This window comes from Globicephala melas, chromosome 6 (assembly GCF_963455315.2).
Source record: "Globicephala melas chromosome 6, mGloMel1.2, whole genome shotgun sequence".
NCBI lineage: Eukaryota > Metazoa > Chordata > Mammalia > Artiodactyla > Delphinidae > Globicephala > Globicephala melas.
The window spans coordinates 12,841,804-12,859,721 of NC_083319.1; the positions used below are offsets into that span (position 1 = coordinate 12,841,804).

Below are 17,918 nucleotides of genomic sequence, written 5' to 3' on the forward strand. Positions count from 1 at the left end.
GATGTCAAGCAGACCCATATTTAAATCCTGCACAACTCTATCGTTATTAGCTTAATGAACCTGAACAAGTTATTTAACCTCTCTCAGGCTTACTTAGCTCATGTATAAAAAATAGGGAATAACAGAATGACTTAAATAATATAGCATAAGGCCTAGAATATAGTTTGCACTCAGTAAGTAGTCACTTTGCTTAATATTATTATTGCCATGCAGTGAGCCAGGAAGGCCCTTCAAATATCAATGGGGTTTCGTAAGAGAGTGACGTCAAGTTTGGCTCTGAGGACCACTGGAGGGGTCCCTCGGGTGTGTTGCGGATGGTTGTCTGGCCCTGAAGTGTCCATGTCTCCAAGAAGCTCAGCAATATGCAGCACACTGGTGCAAACAAGCACTGAGACAATCAAGGAACAAAAGCTACACCAAGGCCCCCCACATTCCATTCACTTCTTCCACAGTTACAGTCCCGCCTCTACCACTTCCCACTCCCAGCAGAAGAACAGGAAGATCCTTAGGAGATCATTATGACACTGTTAGTAAAAGAGAAAAAATTTTAAATGACCAAGATATTCAACAATTGAGAACGATTTAATGTTATATGTAACACGCAAGCACTACGTATCCCTTAAAAAGAGTAAGGAAGAACTCTCCTCAGAGAGAGCAATGACACATTAAGTTAAAAAAAAGGAACTGCAGGGACTTCCCTGGTGGCACTGTGGTTAAGAATCTGCCTGCCAATGCAGGGGACACGGGTTCGAGCCCTGGTCCGGGAAGACCCCACATGCCGTGGAGCAACTAAGCCCGTGCGCCACAACTACTGAGCCTGCGCTCTAGAGCCCGCGAGCCACAACTACTGAGCCCACGTGCCGCAACTACTGAAGCCCAGGCCCTTAGAGCCCATGCTCCGCAACAAGAGAAGCCACTGCAATGAGAAGCCCATGCACTACAACGAAGAGTAACCCCCGTTCACTGTAACTAGAAGAAAGCTTGCGTGCAGCAACGAAGACCCAACACAGCCAAAAATAAATAAATAAATAAGTTTTTAAAAAAAGGAAAGAAAAGCAACTGCATAAGAGTGCGTGTAATATAATCCCATACCATTATAAGAAAGATGGAGAAGGAGATTTACACGTCTGAAGTTGAACAGAAAAAAAATCTGGAAAATCACGGTGCTAAAAGTAGTGCCCTATGGAGAACAGGATGGAGGTACTTGTTTATTTAATCCTACTTAAAGCAAAACCAACGCAGACACTGACAAGAAATAATGAAAGAGGAGGACAATCCAGGAAGGATGTAGCTTCGTGGGGGGAATGAGTCAATCTTAAGCACTTTCATTTCTTCGGTGAAATCATGATTCCTCACAGCTTTCTTTAAAGCCAGACATGAACTCAGTGTTCTCAAACCAAAGCACCCTCATTCTACTTCGTGTGGTTTTCTCATCAATATTTGGTAAAACAGTTAAGTAAGGGAGTATTTGTTTGTTTGTTTGGGGCACAATGAAGATGTGAATGGGGTGGGGCCTCTGATCAAAATAAACTGCTCAAAACGTTTCAGGGTCCCTGATTAAGAAGTGGAAGACTGATACACCAGAAAAAGCTGCTATCCGGAGAAAAGAACAGGGAAAAAGGCAGTAAATAAGACCTGAGTTCCGTCGTGCTTCTGCCCCTTGGTAGCCCTATGACAGCGGGCACTGACTCCTGGGAGCTTCAGGTCTTCCGTTAGGCAAGTGGGCACAAGAGCAGTCTCCCAACTTCAGAGCGGTGGTGTGAGAATTCAGGGAGAAACCCTCAAGCATTCAGCACAGTACCTCCAGGCATTACACCTGTAGTGCAGGTGGTTTATAAATAGGACCCAGAACTTGATTACATAAATAAGAAAGAAAAATAGAAGAAACTATTTCAGTGAATCTTGATTAACAGGAATGTTCAAAGAATCCGTCCAGTTGACGGACGGCTCTAAACGGAAGAACACTGGCCAGAGAAGAAAACAAAAGCTATACACAGTGTCACTGCGGACGAATGTAACCCAGAGCCTGTAAGGTCCAATGTCATTTTACTGAGGACAGCCAGGAGAAAAACTTGCACACAGCCACACACACAGCTGGATTCGCAGAGGCTCTGAAAAGAAGGCTTGGTGATATGCACCACCCAGGCTCCAAGTTTGACCTGTTATGGCTTTAGGATTTATTCTCCGCCTACCTCCCAAAATGATCAGAGGCAGATTATAGGAAGAGTCACGTACTCAGTAGACTCATTTAAATAAGAATATAAGAATCAGAGGAGTGTGATGAGGGTGAGGTACCAGGTGAGATCTGTTGCAACTGAAAATACAACTTAGCTCTGGGCAGCATCCAGAGTGAAGGCAAAAAAGCAAACTTGCAGACTATCCTCAGGCAGAGGAAGAATCACAATCAACCAGGGAAGGTAAATTTTTTTTTTTTTAAGATGTTGGGGGTAGGAGTTTATTAATTAATTTATTTATTTTTGCTGTGTTGGGTCTTCGTTTCTGTGCGAGGGCTTTCTCTAGTTGTGGCAAGCGGGGGCCACTCTTCATCGCGGTGCGCGGGCCTCTCACTATCTCGGCCTCTCTTGTTGCGGAGCACAGGCTCCAGACGCGCAGGCTCAGTAGTTGTGGCTCACGGGCCCAGTTGCTCCGCGGCATGTGGGATCCTCCCAGACCAGGGCTCGAACCCATGTCCCCTGCATTAGCAGGCAGATTCTCAACCACTGCGCCACCAGGGAAGCCCAGGAAAGGTAAATTTTTATAGAACTAAACTTGAAATTTTAGCATCAGAAACTGATCATGGGAATTTATGCTTCTGATTCCCTCCCACCTCCCAAACTCCCACCATAAGCTTTAGTGTGTTATTTTCCTCCTTGCAGCTTTGCCAATTACCAGCTGTGTGACCTGGAGCCAATGCCTCACCTCTTGGAATCTCAGTTTCCCCATCCTTTGAAGGGAGGGATGCGCCTATCTATTTATGAAAAGGAACGAAGGAACATTCGCTAGCATTAACTGGGTGCTTGCTAAACATCAAAAGCTTTGTGCACATTATCTCACTGAAATCTCCCAATAACTATATAAGGCCAGTCCCATAAATATTTTACAGAAGAGCTCTCTGAGATTCAGAGAGGTAGAGACAGTTGCCATTGTCACACAGCTAAAAAGCAGAAGAGTCAGAACTCAGTTTCATGCTTTTGTGATACAAGGCACAAATTTAACCGTTAGACTTTTCCACTTTTCCTGTATATGTCAAGCACCTAACAGTTCCTGGCACGTAGTAGGTACTCAACATATCAGTCCCCGTTCTCACTCCTTCCTTTTCTCCTAAAGTAAAATTATGTATATATGGAAAAATTTATGTCTACTGAAATAATATTAGTATCTTACATTTATATAGCTTCTTTCCTCTAAGGAGATCACGCTACTTAATCTATTTTCTCTGCTAATCTCACCAAAGCTCTAGCTATCATTATGTGTTATTTCATTTATTTTACAAATAAGGAGCTAGAAGGCAGCAAGCTGTTAGGGTGACGTGCCCAGAGTCAGATGGAAGTTACTGCCAAAACCAGATAAAAACCTTGGTCCCCTTTACATCTAAATCAGCCTTTATCCTCTCACATGACACAGCCTCCATAATAAAGAACAGATCATTCATTTTTTATCTGGAAAACTACCAAACGTATAATTCAGTGAGGGGCCTCATGACCTTACCACCTTGTCAAAGGAAAGAAAGTATATAAAAAATGAGCTTTGCAGGAGCAGACGGTTTTGGTCCGTCAACTTTCTCTTGGATTACGCCCATTAACCAACATAAAATAATGCAAAATATAATGTAACAGATCCCCGTGTCTTTGGAAATTCAAGTTAAACGCACTGATCTTTCAAACTTATATACAATGCACAAGGGCAATCATTAACTCGTGTGGGGCTGCAGAGGTGCACATTATATCAACGAGCTCTTTGAAAGAAACACATGATCTACAATGGGCCACTCTAAGAAGAATCCAAGTCAGCAACGAGCATTTAGTGGCATAAATTCACAGCATCACGGCATTCTGGAGCTCCAGAAGGGACCTGGCAGACCACTGAGAACAACCCCTCCATCCTGTGCATCAGGAACCCAAGGCTCAGGGAGGTTAAGTGACTTTTCCAAGATTTCACAGACAGGAGAGCAAGAAGGAAAAGATAAAGCTGCTGACTACTAGCCATTCCACTTGCAAGTCTTGCTTCTGATGTCCATGAGTACACTTGGCACTTTCCAGAATTACCCATCTATATAGAGAGTGCAGGAGAAAGAGCCTGGACTTGGTAACAGAAAAACTCAGGATTCAAATCCTGACTGCTACTAACTGGCCACGTGATCTTCAGCAAGTCTCTTAACTTCTCTGAATTTCAATATTTTCATCTATAAACTATGGGTAAGAGTAAACTCCACAAGTAAGCTGCCAGTAATATAAACAAGGGGCCCGGCACAGCCTTGAATTCCACAAAGGCAAACATCAGGTCCACGTACGTCCCCAGCGCCCAGCACAGAGGCTGGAACATTACACATCTGTAGAAAATTTGCCAAGCAAATCAATGAACTAACCAAGCAAACAGGTACTGGACTTGAACTCAGGTTTATTTGCTTCTTAAACACTAGGTTATATTGCTCCCAATTGACATGATTTCAAAGCAGAGTGTTGATTCTGACTTACAGAGTACCGAGTACACAATGGAATAAGGAGGCCATTTTCTGGCCATAAAGCAAGAAACAAGTTCAGTGGGAAAGTTCCTGGACTCTCAGTGTTGGTACTAATTCTTGTTGCTAGCATGGGTACATCATGAGGCGTTAGAATCAACTAAACCTGGGTTTAGGTCTCAGCTTCAGCATAAGCTGTGTGACCTCAGAGATATTACTTTACCTCTCTGAGCCTAAATTTCCACACCTGGGGAAAAACCTACTTCACAGAGATTGCGTGACAAATGAGGCAATCTATATAAAGGAATACAGGATGAAGTGTGGCACACAATGACTCAACAAGTGTCACACTCCACTTCTCTTCTAGTTATTTGGAAGCTTCATTCATTCATTTCACTTAGGTCTCTGCTCCAACGTCACTTCCTTCCTGAACCTTCCTGCCTACAATAAAACCCCCAACTCTCTCTATCCCCTTAGCCTGCTGATTTTTCTTCATAGTCCTTATCATCACCTGACATTACATTACATATTTATTTGTTTTTCTTTTTGCTGTGCCTACTCGACAATAAAGAAAGCCCTGGGAGGATGGGGACTTCTTGTTGTTTGTTTACTGCACTATCTCAACAACTAGGAAAGGGCCTGGCATGTAGTTAGTGCTTAATAAATATTTGTTGAGTGACTGAATGAATGAATTCAACACTTATTTGGGACTTGCTAGATGTGAGGCACTGTGTAGGAACAGGGGTTTGGAAACAACTAAGAAATGAAATTACAGAAGGAGAAACTAATTCTGCCTGCTATGGAATCTGAGAAGATTTATATCTCACCTGGACTACTGCAGTGGCCTCCCGACTGTGCGCCCTGCGTCTGCCCTGTCTCCCTACATTCCACTTGTTAATTGGCAGCCAGAGAGACCTCCGAAAAGTCAACATCAGATCATATCACTCCTCTGCTTAAGTGCTTCCAATGGCTTCCCACTACAATGAGAGCACAGCCCACACCCCTCACCACGGCCTGTAACGCCTGAAGCACCTCCTCTCACCAGCCCATCACCCCCAGCCCCACTCTTTCCCTCCCTCACTGAGTTTCAGACACAAGGGCTTTCTCTTCATCAAATATACTAAGGTCTTATCATTTCTTTTTAAATTTAAAAATAAACATACATTTTATGCATTTGAAACTCTAAGTTCTATATATTTACGTAATTAACAATATTCTGTTCTTACGCCTAAAATTCTTCAACAAGTGAGGATTAATGGGAAAATGACTCTTCAAGGAACTTGGGTTAGAGATTACAAAGTGTCGGGAATCTTTCGGACTCGGGGCCTTTGGGCTATCTGTTCACTCTGCCTGGAAAGCTCTTCCCCTAGGCTGGCTCTTCCTCATTATTCAACTGTCAGTAAAAATGTGACTTCCCTTAGAGTCCTCCCCAGCTAAAGCTGTCCCTGCCACCATCACTCTCATCAGGGCACCCTCTACTGGATCACATTGCCTTTTCTTTCCTCACAGCATTTCATTATTTGGAATGACTTTCTCTATGTGTCCTATCTTCCCAATCAGAATGTAAAATACATGAGGACAAGAACTTTGTCAGATTCACTGCTGCATCTGAATAAGTAAACCGGATCTCAAAAGATGCTGCAGTCTGCCAAGATGAGACGTACAGGTAAAGTACCCTATCGGTCTAACAGGATCATGGCGTGGTTTCCTTCCAAAGACAACTGCCCCATTACGTCAAAATACGTGAATTTCAGCCAGACGTACTTGGGAATGGGTACCCGAATTAGCGTCTCTTCCACTTCTGGGTTCAGATTCATTCCACTTTCTCTTATAGCCTTGATAGCTGCAGCTGTACACTGAAAACCAGATCAAAAGGTAAACAGAATTAGTAAATAATTATTACCAGATGCAAGCCCTCCATCGATAACTGGCAACCCATCTTGGCAGAACATGGAAACATTTAGTTCTGTTACCAGTAAGATCAGGAAGTTACATTGGTGTAGAGTGCTTTGATCAAGCTGAATAGCAAACTATGTCCACTCCTGGTACTAGTGTACTGCGGGAGGGAAAAAGCAAAGAGAAAGAAAAAAGAAAAAGAAAACAGCTCTGCTTCTTTGAAAAGATTTCAATGGTTTGAGGCAACACAAATCAAAACCACAATAAATCCTCAAGGGAGGAGGGCTGATCTGTGCAAAGACTGGTGTAAAGGCAGCTGAAAGATTTTATACATTAAAAATTCCAGTTGACATTTTACACTCAAAATATACCAGTGCCGATTTGAAATGAGTAAATAAATTTAACTCATTCGCATCTATGCTCACACCAACCTCACTCATGTTTTGGCATGAGCAATGAATCTCTGCTGGTGTGTGCACCAAGAAAGGTAGCGTGAAAGATCTCAGCTCAAATCCCAGCTCTGCTAACCATGTGACCCTGGGCAACAAGCTTGACTCCTCTGAGCCTCCATGCTGTAATCTGAGACCCTGCGGTACTGTACCTCAAAGAGGATTAAATGAGGTAACATGAGCCACGCATCTTGTTCTGTGCCTGGGTGCCTGTAACACCCAGGTAAGGGGCGCTATTATATAAACGTATTCAATAAATGAAGAACGCACAAAACCCCCAAATAACGACGAGCTGATATCATCACTTAGCTGATGCACTGCTGTCTTTTTTTTTTTTTTTTTTTTGTGACTGCACCACGAGGCATGCGGGATGCAGGATCTCACTTCTCCGAACAGGGATCAAACCCATGCCCCCTGCAGTGGAAGCGCAGAGTCTTAACCATCGCACCGCCAGGGAAGTCCCTCTTTTCTTTTTCTTTTTTTTTTAAAATTTATTTTATTGAAGTATAGTTGTTTTACAATGTTGTGTTAACTTCTGCTGTACAGCGAAGTGATTCAGTCATACATTTTCATATTCTTTTCCATTATGGCTTATTTCAGAATACTGAATATTATTCCCTGATGCACTGCTGTCCTGACATCCTCCAGGGTCTCTTCTGACACAGCCTTGCTCTCTAACGTGCCAGGTGGCACACTGGTACGCTGATTTCCCCAAGTGCCTCATCTCACCTCAAGCAACATTATAACCACACCTGGCTTGCAATCCTAAAGCATAAAAGAAAGCAGTGTGGAAGACAGATAATTTCACTGGCATGACAATGTGGAATTCATGAAAACAAGGCCTCTGACATTTTCAAAAGAATTTTAGGTTTGACCAGAGCCAATCCACATTGCTTGGATTCACAGAGCCAATTCCCAGCCTTGAGCTCCTCCCTAGACTTTCTGGTTTAAATAAATGGGGTGTGTTGCACACCTATTTTACTTTCCCAGGTTTTGTTTTGTTTTTTAAGGGAGTGCCTAAAAACCTCATCCATTTCATTTTTGAATGACCTGAATTCTACAGGGACATGACACGTTATCATAAGGTCAAAAAGACAAACCGGCATTCCACATGCAGACAGATCATCCCCTCGGGCTACAGAATTTAACAGTGTGTCCACTGCTTAAAACTGTAAATTCTTAAAATGTACCTCTGACCATAGACTACTGGAGCTGGAAGGGACCTTGGACATAACCGGGTACAGTCCCTTCCTTACGAATGCAGAGACCTGCTGGTAAAGGTCACATCCCTCATACAGAGATACAGTCCCTGAAAACCAAGAGCAAGGGAGTGAAGACCTCGCTCATCATGCTGCCAGTGACCACTCCATCCAGTGATGTTACTTTGTCTCCGTTACCTTCCAGATCCCCTAGCTCAACGTATTCAGTAATTGTGGCACAGGGAATTTGATTTTTTTCTAATAGCCAAAAAGAATTTGGAACTAGGTCTGGTGTATAAAGGGGATGGCCAAGGTAAATAAAAGAGCTGGATGAAGAAATGAAATTTTCCACTGCAAGAAAACTGCCATCGTCCATATAAAATGAAACACAGATTTCTAAAGTTCCCAATAAAAGGAGAATGACCACTTGGAAGGAGCGGCCTGATTTCCAGTCTCCTAACCTTCCTTTTCTGAAGCTTCTCACTGACTGACTGATAACTCAGCTGGATCATCCCACCACCACCACCCTCCTCTCACACTCTGACCCAAGTGTTGCCACACAGCCTTCCCAGGCAAGCAAGGGAGTACCCACTGCTGCTTCCAAGCTGGGCAGGAACTATGTCTCAGTATTTACATAGTCCCAGTCCAAGGCTCAGGGCCTAGTGTGTGCTAAGTGCTCAGTAAAAGCTTGTTGAGTAAGTATATTAATGCACTGACTCAGACCTGCTAGAAAAACTCATCTCCTTACTTTTACTTCATGTTTATAACCCCCCTACACACAAAAAAACCCTTATTTTATACTATTTTATACATGTTCTGTGTCCTTTCACATGCAGAAAAAATGTGAACCAAGAGGGGTTTCATTTGCAAAGGTATCTACTAAAAGAGGTAGTTCTAAAATACTCTAAACATGTATATTTTAGTTTGATATGGAAGGATACAGAAACTTAGGGAATTATAGTCATTTTCCCAACATGACTTCTGAACTACTCGTGGTTCAGACAAAAAGGCACCTATTTCTATCGCATTTCCCTCTCCTAGCTTTTACCCCCTCTTTGAAGGGATGCCCACCAGTAGGCTGCTCTCCAGTGATAACACTGACTCACTGGTTGCAGCTGCTTGGAGTACTGGGTCGAGAAAGATCACAGACCCCACCTGGGGTCAGGCAGGCAAGCGTGCTGCAATCAATTAGCAATGTCTGCTATTACTGTTCTTAAACTAATAAATCTAACTCATTCGTGTCTATGTGCGTGTCTACGCTACAGGACAAAAGATGATGAAACTTTTGTAGACAGGTGAACAAATCCTTGACAATCTGGGTTCCAGTCAACAGCTGACTTGCAGGGACTAAAAAATATTTGTGGAATTAACGAATGGATGGTGAAAGGAGCACAGCCTTTAGAGTCCAACAGACCCATGCTCAAATCTTGGCTTTACCACAGCAGCGTGAACCTGCAGAAGAGATTCTACTTCTCTGAGCCTCAGTTCCCTCATTTATAAAATGGAATAAACTTTAATTTTAAAGAGTATCCGTAAAAGCTTTTGCACAGCAAAGGAAACCATAAACAAGATGGAAAGACAACCCTCAGAATGGGAGAAAATATTTGCAAATGAAGCAACTGACAAAGGATTAATCTCCAAAATTTACAAGCAGCTCATGCAGCTCAATATCAAAAAAACAAACAACCCAATCCAAAAATGGCAGAAGACCTAAATAGACATTTCTCCAAAGAAAATATACAGATTGCCAACAAACACATGAAAGAATGCTCAACATCATTAATCATTAGAGAAATGCAAATCAAAACTACAATGAGATATCATCTCACACCAGTCAGCATGGCCATCCTCAAAAAATCTACAAACAATAAATGCTGGAGAGGGTGTGGAGAAAAGGGAACCCTCTTGCACTGTTGGTGGGAATGTAAATTGATACAGCCACTGTGGAGAACAGTATGGAGGTTCCTTAAAAAACTAAAAATAGAATTACCATATGATCCAGCAATCCCACTACTGGGCATATACCCTGAGAAAACCATAATTCAAAAAGAGTCATGTACCACAATGTTAACTGCAGTTCTATTTACAACAGCCAGGACGTGGAAGCAACTTAAGTGTCCATCAACAGATGAATGGATAAAGAAGATGTGGCACATATATACAATGGAATATTACTCAGCCATAAAAGGAAACGAAATTGAGTTATTTGTAGTGAGGTGGATGGACCTAGAGGCTGTCATACAGAGTGAAGTAAGTCAGAAAGAGAAAAACAAATACCGTATGCTAACACATATATACGGAATCTAAAAAAAAAAAAAAAAAAAATGGTCATGAAGAACCTAGGGGCAGGACAGGAATAAAGACGCAGACCTACTAGAGAATGGACCTGAGGACACAGGGAAGGGGAAGGGGAAGCTGGGACAAAGTGAGAGAGTGGCATGGACATATATACACTACCAAATGTAAAATAGACAGCTAGTGGGAAGCAGCTGCATAGCACAGGGAGATCAGCTCGGTGCTTGGTGACCACCTAGAGGGGTGGGATAGGGAGGGTGGGAGGGAGGGAGACGCAAGAGGGAAGAGATATGGGGATATATGTATAAGTATAGCTGATTCACTTTGTTATAAAGCAGAAACTAACACACCATTGTAAAGCAATTATACTCCAGTAAAGATGTAAAAAAATTAATTAATTAAATAAATAAAAACACTTTTTAATGATAAAGATAATAATAATAATAAAATAAAGAGTATCCGTGTTGATCACATGAAGCAAGACATGAGAAAGCAGTGCCTGGTCACACCGTAGACGCTCACCACACATTTGCTTTCTTACTGCCACAAGAGCAATAATGGAGCCTGCAGAATTTTTTTTTCATTTGCCTTGTTCAAATCATGCTGTGGTTTTTTTACTCCCTTCTTTTTTTCCAATCATTAACTCTAGCTGCAGGCAAGTTTATGGAAGGCAGCAACTGCATCATTTATCAAGCAGGACACGTGCTTAACAAATGCAACGCAGTTTTCTGCCCTTGATGTATCTGAAAAGATTCTGCATGTAAACCTGCATCATGTCTCTAGGGCATGACACAGAAATGCTCAGGTTTGAAAAGAAAGCCAACCGCATCTAAAACAGAAAGGAATTATATAAACACAGTGAGGATTAGCTCAGCATTTTGAAGCTATAAACCTGGGTACTGCATGGACAGCTTCTAAACTGGAGGAAGGAAATGTTTAGTTAGAGCTATTTGTTTAATATATACACCAGATGAGATAAAGGAATTCAAAAGACAATGTAACTCACACTTCCTCACTCTGTCCTTGTAAAGAACCTCTCTAGTGAGATGACTGTAAATGTTTTTTTCTCAAAACCCACAGAATTTCAACTTGGAGAAATGGCAAAGATGCTTTGCTTGAAAAATGAAGATATACTCCAACTTCCTAAGAAAAAATTAAGCTGTTAATACCTCCTCCTGCCTCATAAGATGCTCTGGTGGCCAATCAGGTGCTTCTTCTGTGAATGCCATTTGCTATTTAATAACAGAAGTGGCTGGCTCTGAAAAGCAATCTGCCTGATGAGGTCTTCAAACTGTGTAATTAGGAGGCTATTCCCTAAATTGGCCCGCAGTGCCTGTGGGATTAGATGAACAAGGCAGAGAGGCCTCAGTGGTTCAGAGGGGCCAGAAAGGGAAAGAGCTGACAGTTCCCTTTTTGTCCATTACTCTGTTCCTCGGTAACACCAGGAATGAGTGTCTCCCTTCCATCAACCTAATGACAAGTATTCATCCATTTGAGGAAAATTTACTGAGTGCATCCATGTGTCAGGCACAGTGTTAGGCGTAAGTCAGAGCAAGTTAGATATGATTCCTACATTCCAAGCTTACAGTCTAGTGAAAGTGAGCTGGAAAATTAAGATGTAAAAAACTGTATAACTATTGATAATGACAAGTACAATGAAGAAAAAGAACTGGGCTGTATAAAAGTGGTAAATGTGGAGGAATAATTGGGATTGGGTAGATTAGGGAAGACTTCCCTGAGAAAGTAATATGTAAGCTCTGATCCAAAACATGAGTAGCAATTAGCCAGACAAGAGTGTCCCGAGCAAAGGAAAGAGCATATGCAAAGGCCCTGAGGACGCAAAGGGTCTGAGGAGTTGAAAGGCTAGTGCGGCTAGAGCCGTGTGCAAGGGTGACAGTGGCACAAGACTGGAGAATCTGCAGAGACAGGCAGGGGCCATTTCATGCAAAGCCTTCTAGGCCACAGTCATCTTTTATTTAAAGATTACTTGAAGCCACTGATAAACTCGGTGCCTGGGAATGACATAATCCAATAGACATCTTTACAAGTTCGCTCAGGCTGCAGTATAGAGAATAGATTGGTGGAGGAGTGAGTAATACCCCTCACAAATGTGCCTAGCACATCAGCTACAAGAGCCCTCCGATTTGAAACAGGCTGCTCATAGCAAGGGCTTTCTCTTACTCATATCTCTAGCCCAGTTTGTCAAATCCAGCAGTTTCAACTTTGGTCTCTGTCTTTGGGCTATAACTACTGAAACAGACCATCGGAATAGGGAGAGACTTCAGATTCCTTTACCTCATATTAACCGGTGAGGAAATGGGAGACCCAGGAAGTGACACAACCTACACAAGGTCAAACAGCCAGCTGGCGGGACAGGTGGGACCAGATTCCAGGTCCTCAAGGATTCCCAACCCAGGTCAATTCTCACTGGACCAATAAGGAAAAACCCATTTACCTTCCTCAACCAGACTTAAAATCATAGTCTCCAGGTTGCAATGATCTAATGCAACCCACCTTCCAGCCTTGGAAGCACTGTGCTCTGTGCAATAGTCTGCAATGGTCAGTCCAGTTTGAAAGGAATGTGAATTCCTGGAAGGTCTGCTCCAAATACTAATGCAAAAGTCACAGACTGGTGGCCCACAGAGCAAACGTGGCCCATTAGGTTTTGTCATAGTCTTAAAACAAAACACACAAAAAAGGGCATTAGTTATCAACATTTAGCAAAGAGCTTACATAAAAATTGGGGTTACTGGCTTCTTCTGTAAACAAACACCTTAACGCCTGGTAATATCTAATGACCAGGCCTGCATTTCTGCCCGGGAAGGATCAGCAATAGCTGGGCAAAGGCTGCTCCCTTCAGACAGGGCACGGGAGCTAGTTTACCCCAGCCCTTCCATCACTGCACTGCCACTATCGTTTGTCTTAGATGGGGCCCCTGTCAGTATTCAAATTACTTGCCTGGCCTCTATAGTGTTTGAGTTAAACAGAAAAGGAATTTACAAACAGGAAGAGAGCTTTTCTTATCCTGAAATTCCCATTATTATGCCTTCTCTCTTGGTTCATCCCAAACTAGAGGGAACACGTTCTCCTGACTCGACTCAGCCTCCTGCATTCCAAAAGAGACCATGGAGAGGGACCCCTTTAGCAAGGCCACCTTACCTCTGGGAAGCTGGCCATATTCACCAAAATCAGCTGTGGCGACTTCATGGAGATCTGGCCAATCTGGTTTAGAGCAAGTTTCCCATCAGCAGTTACCACAGTGATATGATCAAGGGATCCTAAAAGAAAAATGAAATAAAGGGTCTTCGAATTCAGAAGGACTTTAGTAGCCCCACATCTAAGTCTCTATCAATTCAGATTCAACTAATGTTTAGGGATCCCTTACTAATGTGGCAAAGATGGTTCAAGGGGCTTCCACAGGAGCCGTGGTGCCACGTGATGGAAAGAGCTTTGAAATGTTGACAAAACTAGGTTGCAACTGCTTACCAGCACCAGGGTAGCCAACAGTCCTGGTCTGCCTGGCCCTGAGTGGTTTCCTGTGACACATGACTTTGAGAGCTGAGACTGGAAAGAGCTGGTCACCCCTCCAGCAACACTGCCATTTACTAACATGAAACCTCAGGCAAGTTAGTCATGTTCTCGGTACCTCGGTTTCCAACTCAATTAAAAAGTACAGGATTAAAGTGAGGATTATAACTAAATATAAACAAGCAAGTACACCATAGGCACCAAAAAATAAACATAAAAATAGTTAACCACTTATTAGGCCTTTTAGTTTTCACAACTAGTCTGTAACACTATCACTGTCTCCACTTGACACCAGAGAAAGAGACTTGGGGAGGTTAAATGCGCCAAATCACAGAGCTAAGGAAAGGAAAAGGAGGAAGAGCCAAGCTCCAACCCAGGTGTGCTTACTCCCAATTCTAATCAAGGCTCTTTCCCTTATCAGTGGAATTCAAATTTGGTTGTGCGTCAGAATCCCCAGGGAGCTTTTTCACGTAGATTCCTCAGCCCCACCCCCAGACAGCCTGATTCTGCAGGGGCTTGGGAGCCTGTGATTTTGGGGGAGCTTGTAGTTTTTTTAAAGATCACCACATGATTCTGACATGCAGCCAGGTTTGGAACTGCTCCCTGATACCACCTTGATTTTGGCACTTAGATTCCCTTTAGGAAGAAAAACAAACAAAAAACATAAAACAAACAAAAAAACCCCACCAACTATTACCACTTCACTGTTATCCTGGATCTGATCTTTGTCTCTATCTGAATTATGGAAAACCCTGGGCAAAATTTTCTTGTCAAGAAGGCAAGTATATAGTTACAGATGGAGAAGGGGTGTTATTCCAACTCCCTGATTTCCTATGCAAATGAAAACTAAAAGGAAACATTACCATTCACTTTAAGAACCACTCACAGATGGCTCATTCTGATACACAAAGAGTAAAGGGTCGGGGGCTGGAGGTCAGTATTTTAAACAAATTGGGAGTTGTCCCAGCAAATTGTTGTTAGAATAATGCAGTACCATACCATGGCCCAAAGATCTGATTTGAAGCACAGTACTCAATTCACCATCACAAGATAGAAGGCTGTTGACACCACTGGCTTCAATCTGGAAAAGTCCATGATTCTGAAAACCAGTGACCTGGGTTCAAATACCAACCCTGCCACTTCCTGACTGTGTGACCTTAGGAAGGTCCCTTCAACCTTTTGCGCGTCTGTTTCCTGATTTCTAAATGGGGCATTAAAATCATACTTCTCTCATAGAGTTGTTATGAGGGTTAAATGAAAGAGTTTATGGAAAGCACTTATAATTGTGTCCTGGCATATGTAAGTGCCCAATAAATGCTATTATTATTACTTTTCAACTTTCTCCTATATTTTAACCAAACTAACCTACTTGTAATTTCTCTAATACAGCCTGTTCTCTCTTGCCTCAGGATCCTTCTACTGAGGATGCCCTTCTCTGCTCAGCTAACTCCTGCTCACTCCTTAACACTCAGCTATGATTGTATCTAATCTCAGAAATCCTGTCTGACCTCCTAGGCTGGATTACAAAGCCTTTATGAGCTCCCGAGGATCCTATGCACACTTCTACAATAATGGCAACCAATATTTACTGAACACTTCCCATGGCAAGACATAGTGCTAAATGCTTTCTGTAATTTATTTGCTTTCATTATCACAATAACCCTATGAGACAGTGCCACCATTTTACAGATGTGGAAACCGAGGCACAGAGTATAACTTGTCCAAGGTCACAAGAGCTCTTAACAATGGAGCTGAATTCAAACCCAGGTCTGATCAACTCCAAAGCCATGGTCTTCACCACTCTGCTTTGCTATATGGTTTTACACATGTTGGTTCACTTGTCTATCCCTTCACATTAGGATCTAGGATCTAGGCTCTTGGAAGGTGGGGACAATGTCTTTTCTCTCTGTACAGCACCTATTAATCAGCACAGAATAAGTCCTCAATAATGCTTTGATGAATAAATGAATGTACGGATGGATGGATGAATGAATGAGAGGACAAGAATGAACAAAGAAATAAATCTGTATTCTAGACAACTTTTTTTTTTTTTTTGGCGGCACGTGGGCCTCTCACTGTTGTGGCCTCTCCCGTTGCGGAGCACAGGCTCCGGACACGCAGGCTCAGCAGCCATGGCTCACGGGCCCAGCCGCTCCGTGGCATGTGGGATCTTCCTGGACTGGGGCACGAACCCGTGTCCCCTGCATCGGCAGGCGGACTCTCAACCACTGCGCCACCAGGGAGGGCCTAGACAACTATTAAAAGCAATCAACTATCTTGGAGACAGAAACTGCTGGTAGATGGACGTGTAAGAGGAAAAGTGCCTGCTGGTTCAGATAGTAATGAAAGATGGTATGGAAGAATCTGGCAAAAAAATAAAATAAAATAAAAGACTGGCTAAGTCTTTAGCCAGTCTATTTAGCCTGTTTCACCCAAGTCTCCTCATGGCCCAAATTTCTACACAGAACATTGCACAGACATAACCCTGAAGAGAAAGAAGCAAAGAGGAAATACCAATGGGAGGCCTTCTGAAAACGGATCTTAATTCAGCCTTCCTGATTTGCCATAAGATCCTTTGCCACAGAAGTCCCAACATGGGCTTTTCAGTACGCAATTGTGGTGGTTCCCATTCCCTAAATCCGTATCGACATAATGCATCAAATCCTTTTCCCTCAATCTGTCCCCAGCGAGAATCTCCCTCAGCCTCATTCCTGCCCCTCATTTTCGCAGAGGTTAACATTTAACAAATTACACTCCCAACCTCTTTCCAGGCCCATCATCTTTTTAAGTTCAACAAGAGTGGAGCTTGCTGGCTAATTTTAAGTATCACATTTCTCCCTGAGCTCCTCTCAAACTGCTCTCTGGTTTCGGCTGCAGAATGTTAACAGGCCAGAAAGCACAGGGGAGACAAAGCACTTTATCAGCTTCATACCTAAAATAATAAGCAAGTTTAAAATAAACAGTTGGGAGAGATTGAATGGCACGCTCTACTGTCAGCAAAGGCAGAAATGCCCCAGTCCAGGGCTGACAAATGACGGAATGGTCTTCTGGTTTCACACTGGATCTCGTCTCTGAACTCTGTATGTTTCTGCTGGTGTTTATAAATGAAGCCGTATACTTTTCACTTGGTTTTCTTAAGAACAAGTTCGTGAAATACTTTCTAGTTTCCTTGTGAACTACCCCAAGCAAGATGTGAGTGGGAGCAGTGCAAGCTCCCACAGATACTTTCCGAGGGGGTCCCGGGCTTGACTCTAGGATGATGACAATTTCCAAAAGGCCAATTTAACAGCAATTGGATTTTTCCTGCCTGCCTGCACCATTAGCTGACAACTCACTTCTTCCATCACATCTGCAAACAGTTCTCCTAGACAGTTCTGACATTTCCCACTTAGGAAAGCCACTTTCAGGAAGTTATTAACCCAAACGGAATCTTCCTGGTCAAGCTCAGGGGTACAGAAATGCCTCAGGTGGGCAGGTCTGCAGCCAGTTGGTTCCCAGTAAGCGATAAGAACGGCCAAATAGAACAAATTGGAAAAATCAGACCAAAGATGTCAGTTACTATGAAACTAAATACCTACAAGTGTAGAGAGTACAACAATAATAAAATTTCCATTTTTTGAGAGTATTATTCCATGAGAGCAAAGACCATACCTATTTTGTTCACTTTATACCAGCACAACGCCTAGTTCATAGCAGGCAAGTATTTGCTAAATGGATAAATGTAGTGTTAACATGTGCTGGGCACTGTGCTAGAACGATTGCACATGTTACCTCATTTATTTACCCATCCCAAAGCTAGAAGGTAGGAATTAGACAAGGAAACTGAAAACCAGAGAAGTAACTGCCCATGGTCACCCATTAGTAAGTGATAAA

General features: G+C 42.7%; 1 protein-coding gene across 5 annotated transcripts in view; it reads right to left on the reverse strand.

The window, feature by feature from the left end:
* Nucleotides 1-17,918, reverse strand: part of LOC115854506 (ribosome-recycling factor, mitochondrial) — a 114,278-nt gene that overhangs the window by 83,911 nt on the left and 12,449 nt on the right. For all 5 annotated transcript variants that reach the window (XR_009564255.2, XM_060300474.2, XM_060300475.2 and 2 more), the window contains exons 4-5: nt 13,677-13,795; nt 6,443-6,534 (exon numbers count right to left, since the gene is read on the reverse strand). Coding sequence is in view for 4 of the 5 variants with exons in the window: in XM_060300474.2 (XP_060156457.1) it covers nt 6,443-6,534; nt 13,677-13,795 (211 nt within the window). In the remaining variant the exon portion in view is untranslated. The remainder of the gene's footprint in view (nt 1-6,442; nt 6,535-13,676; nt 13,796-17,918) is intronic.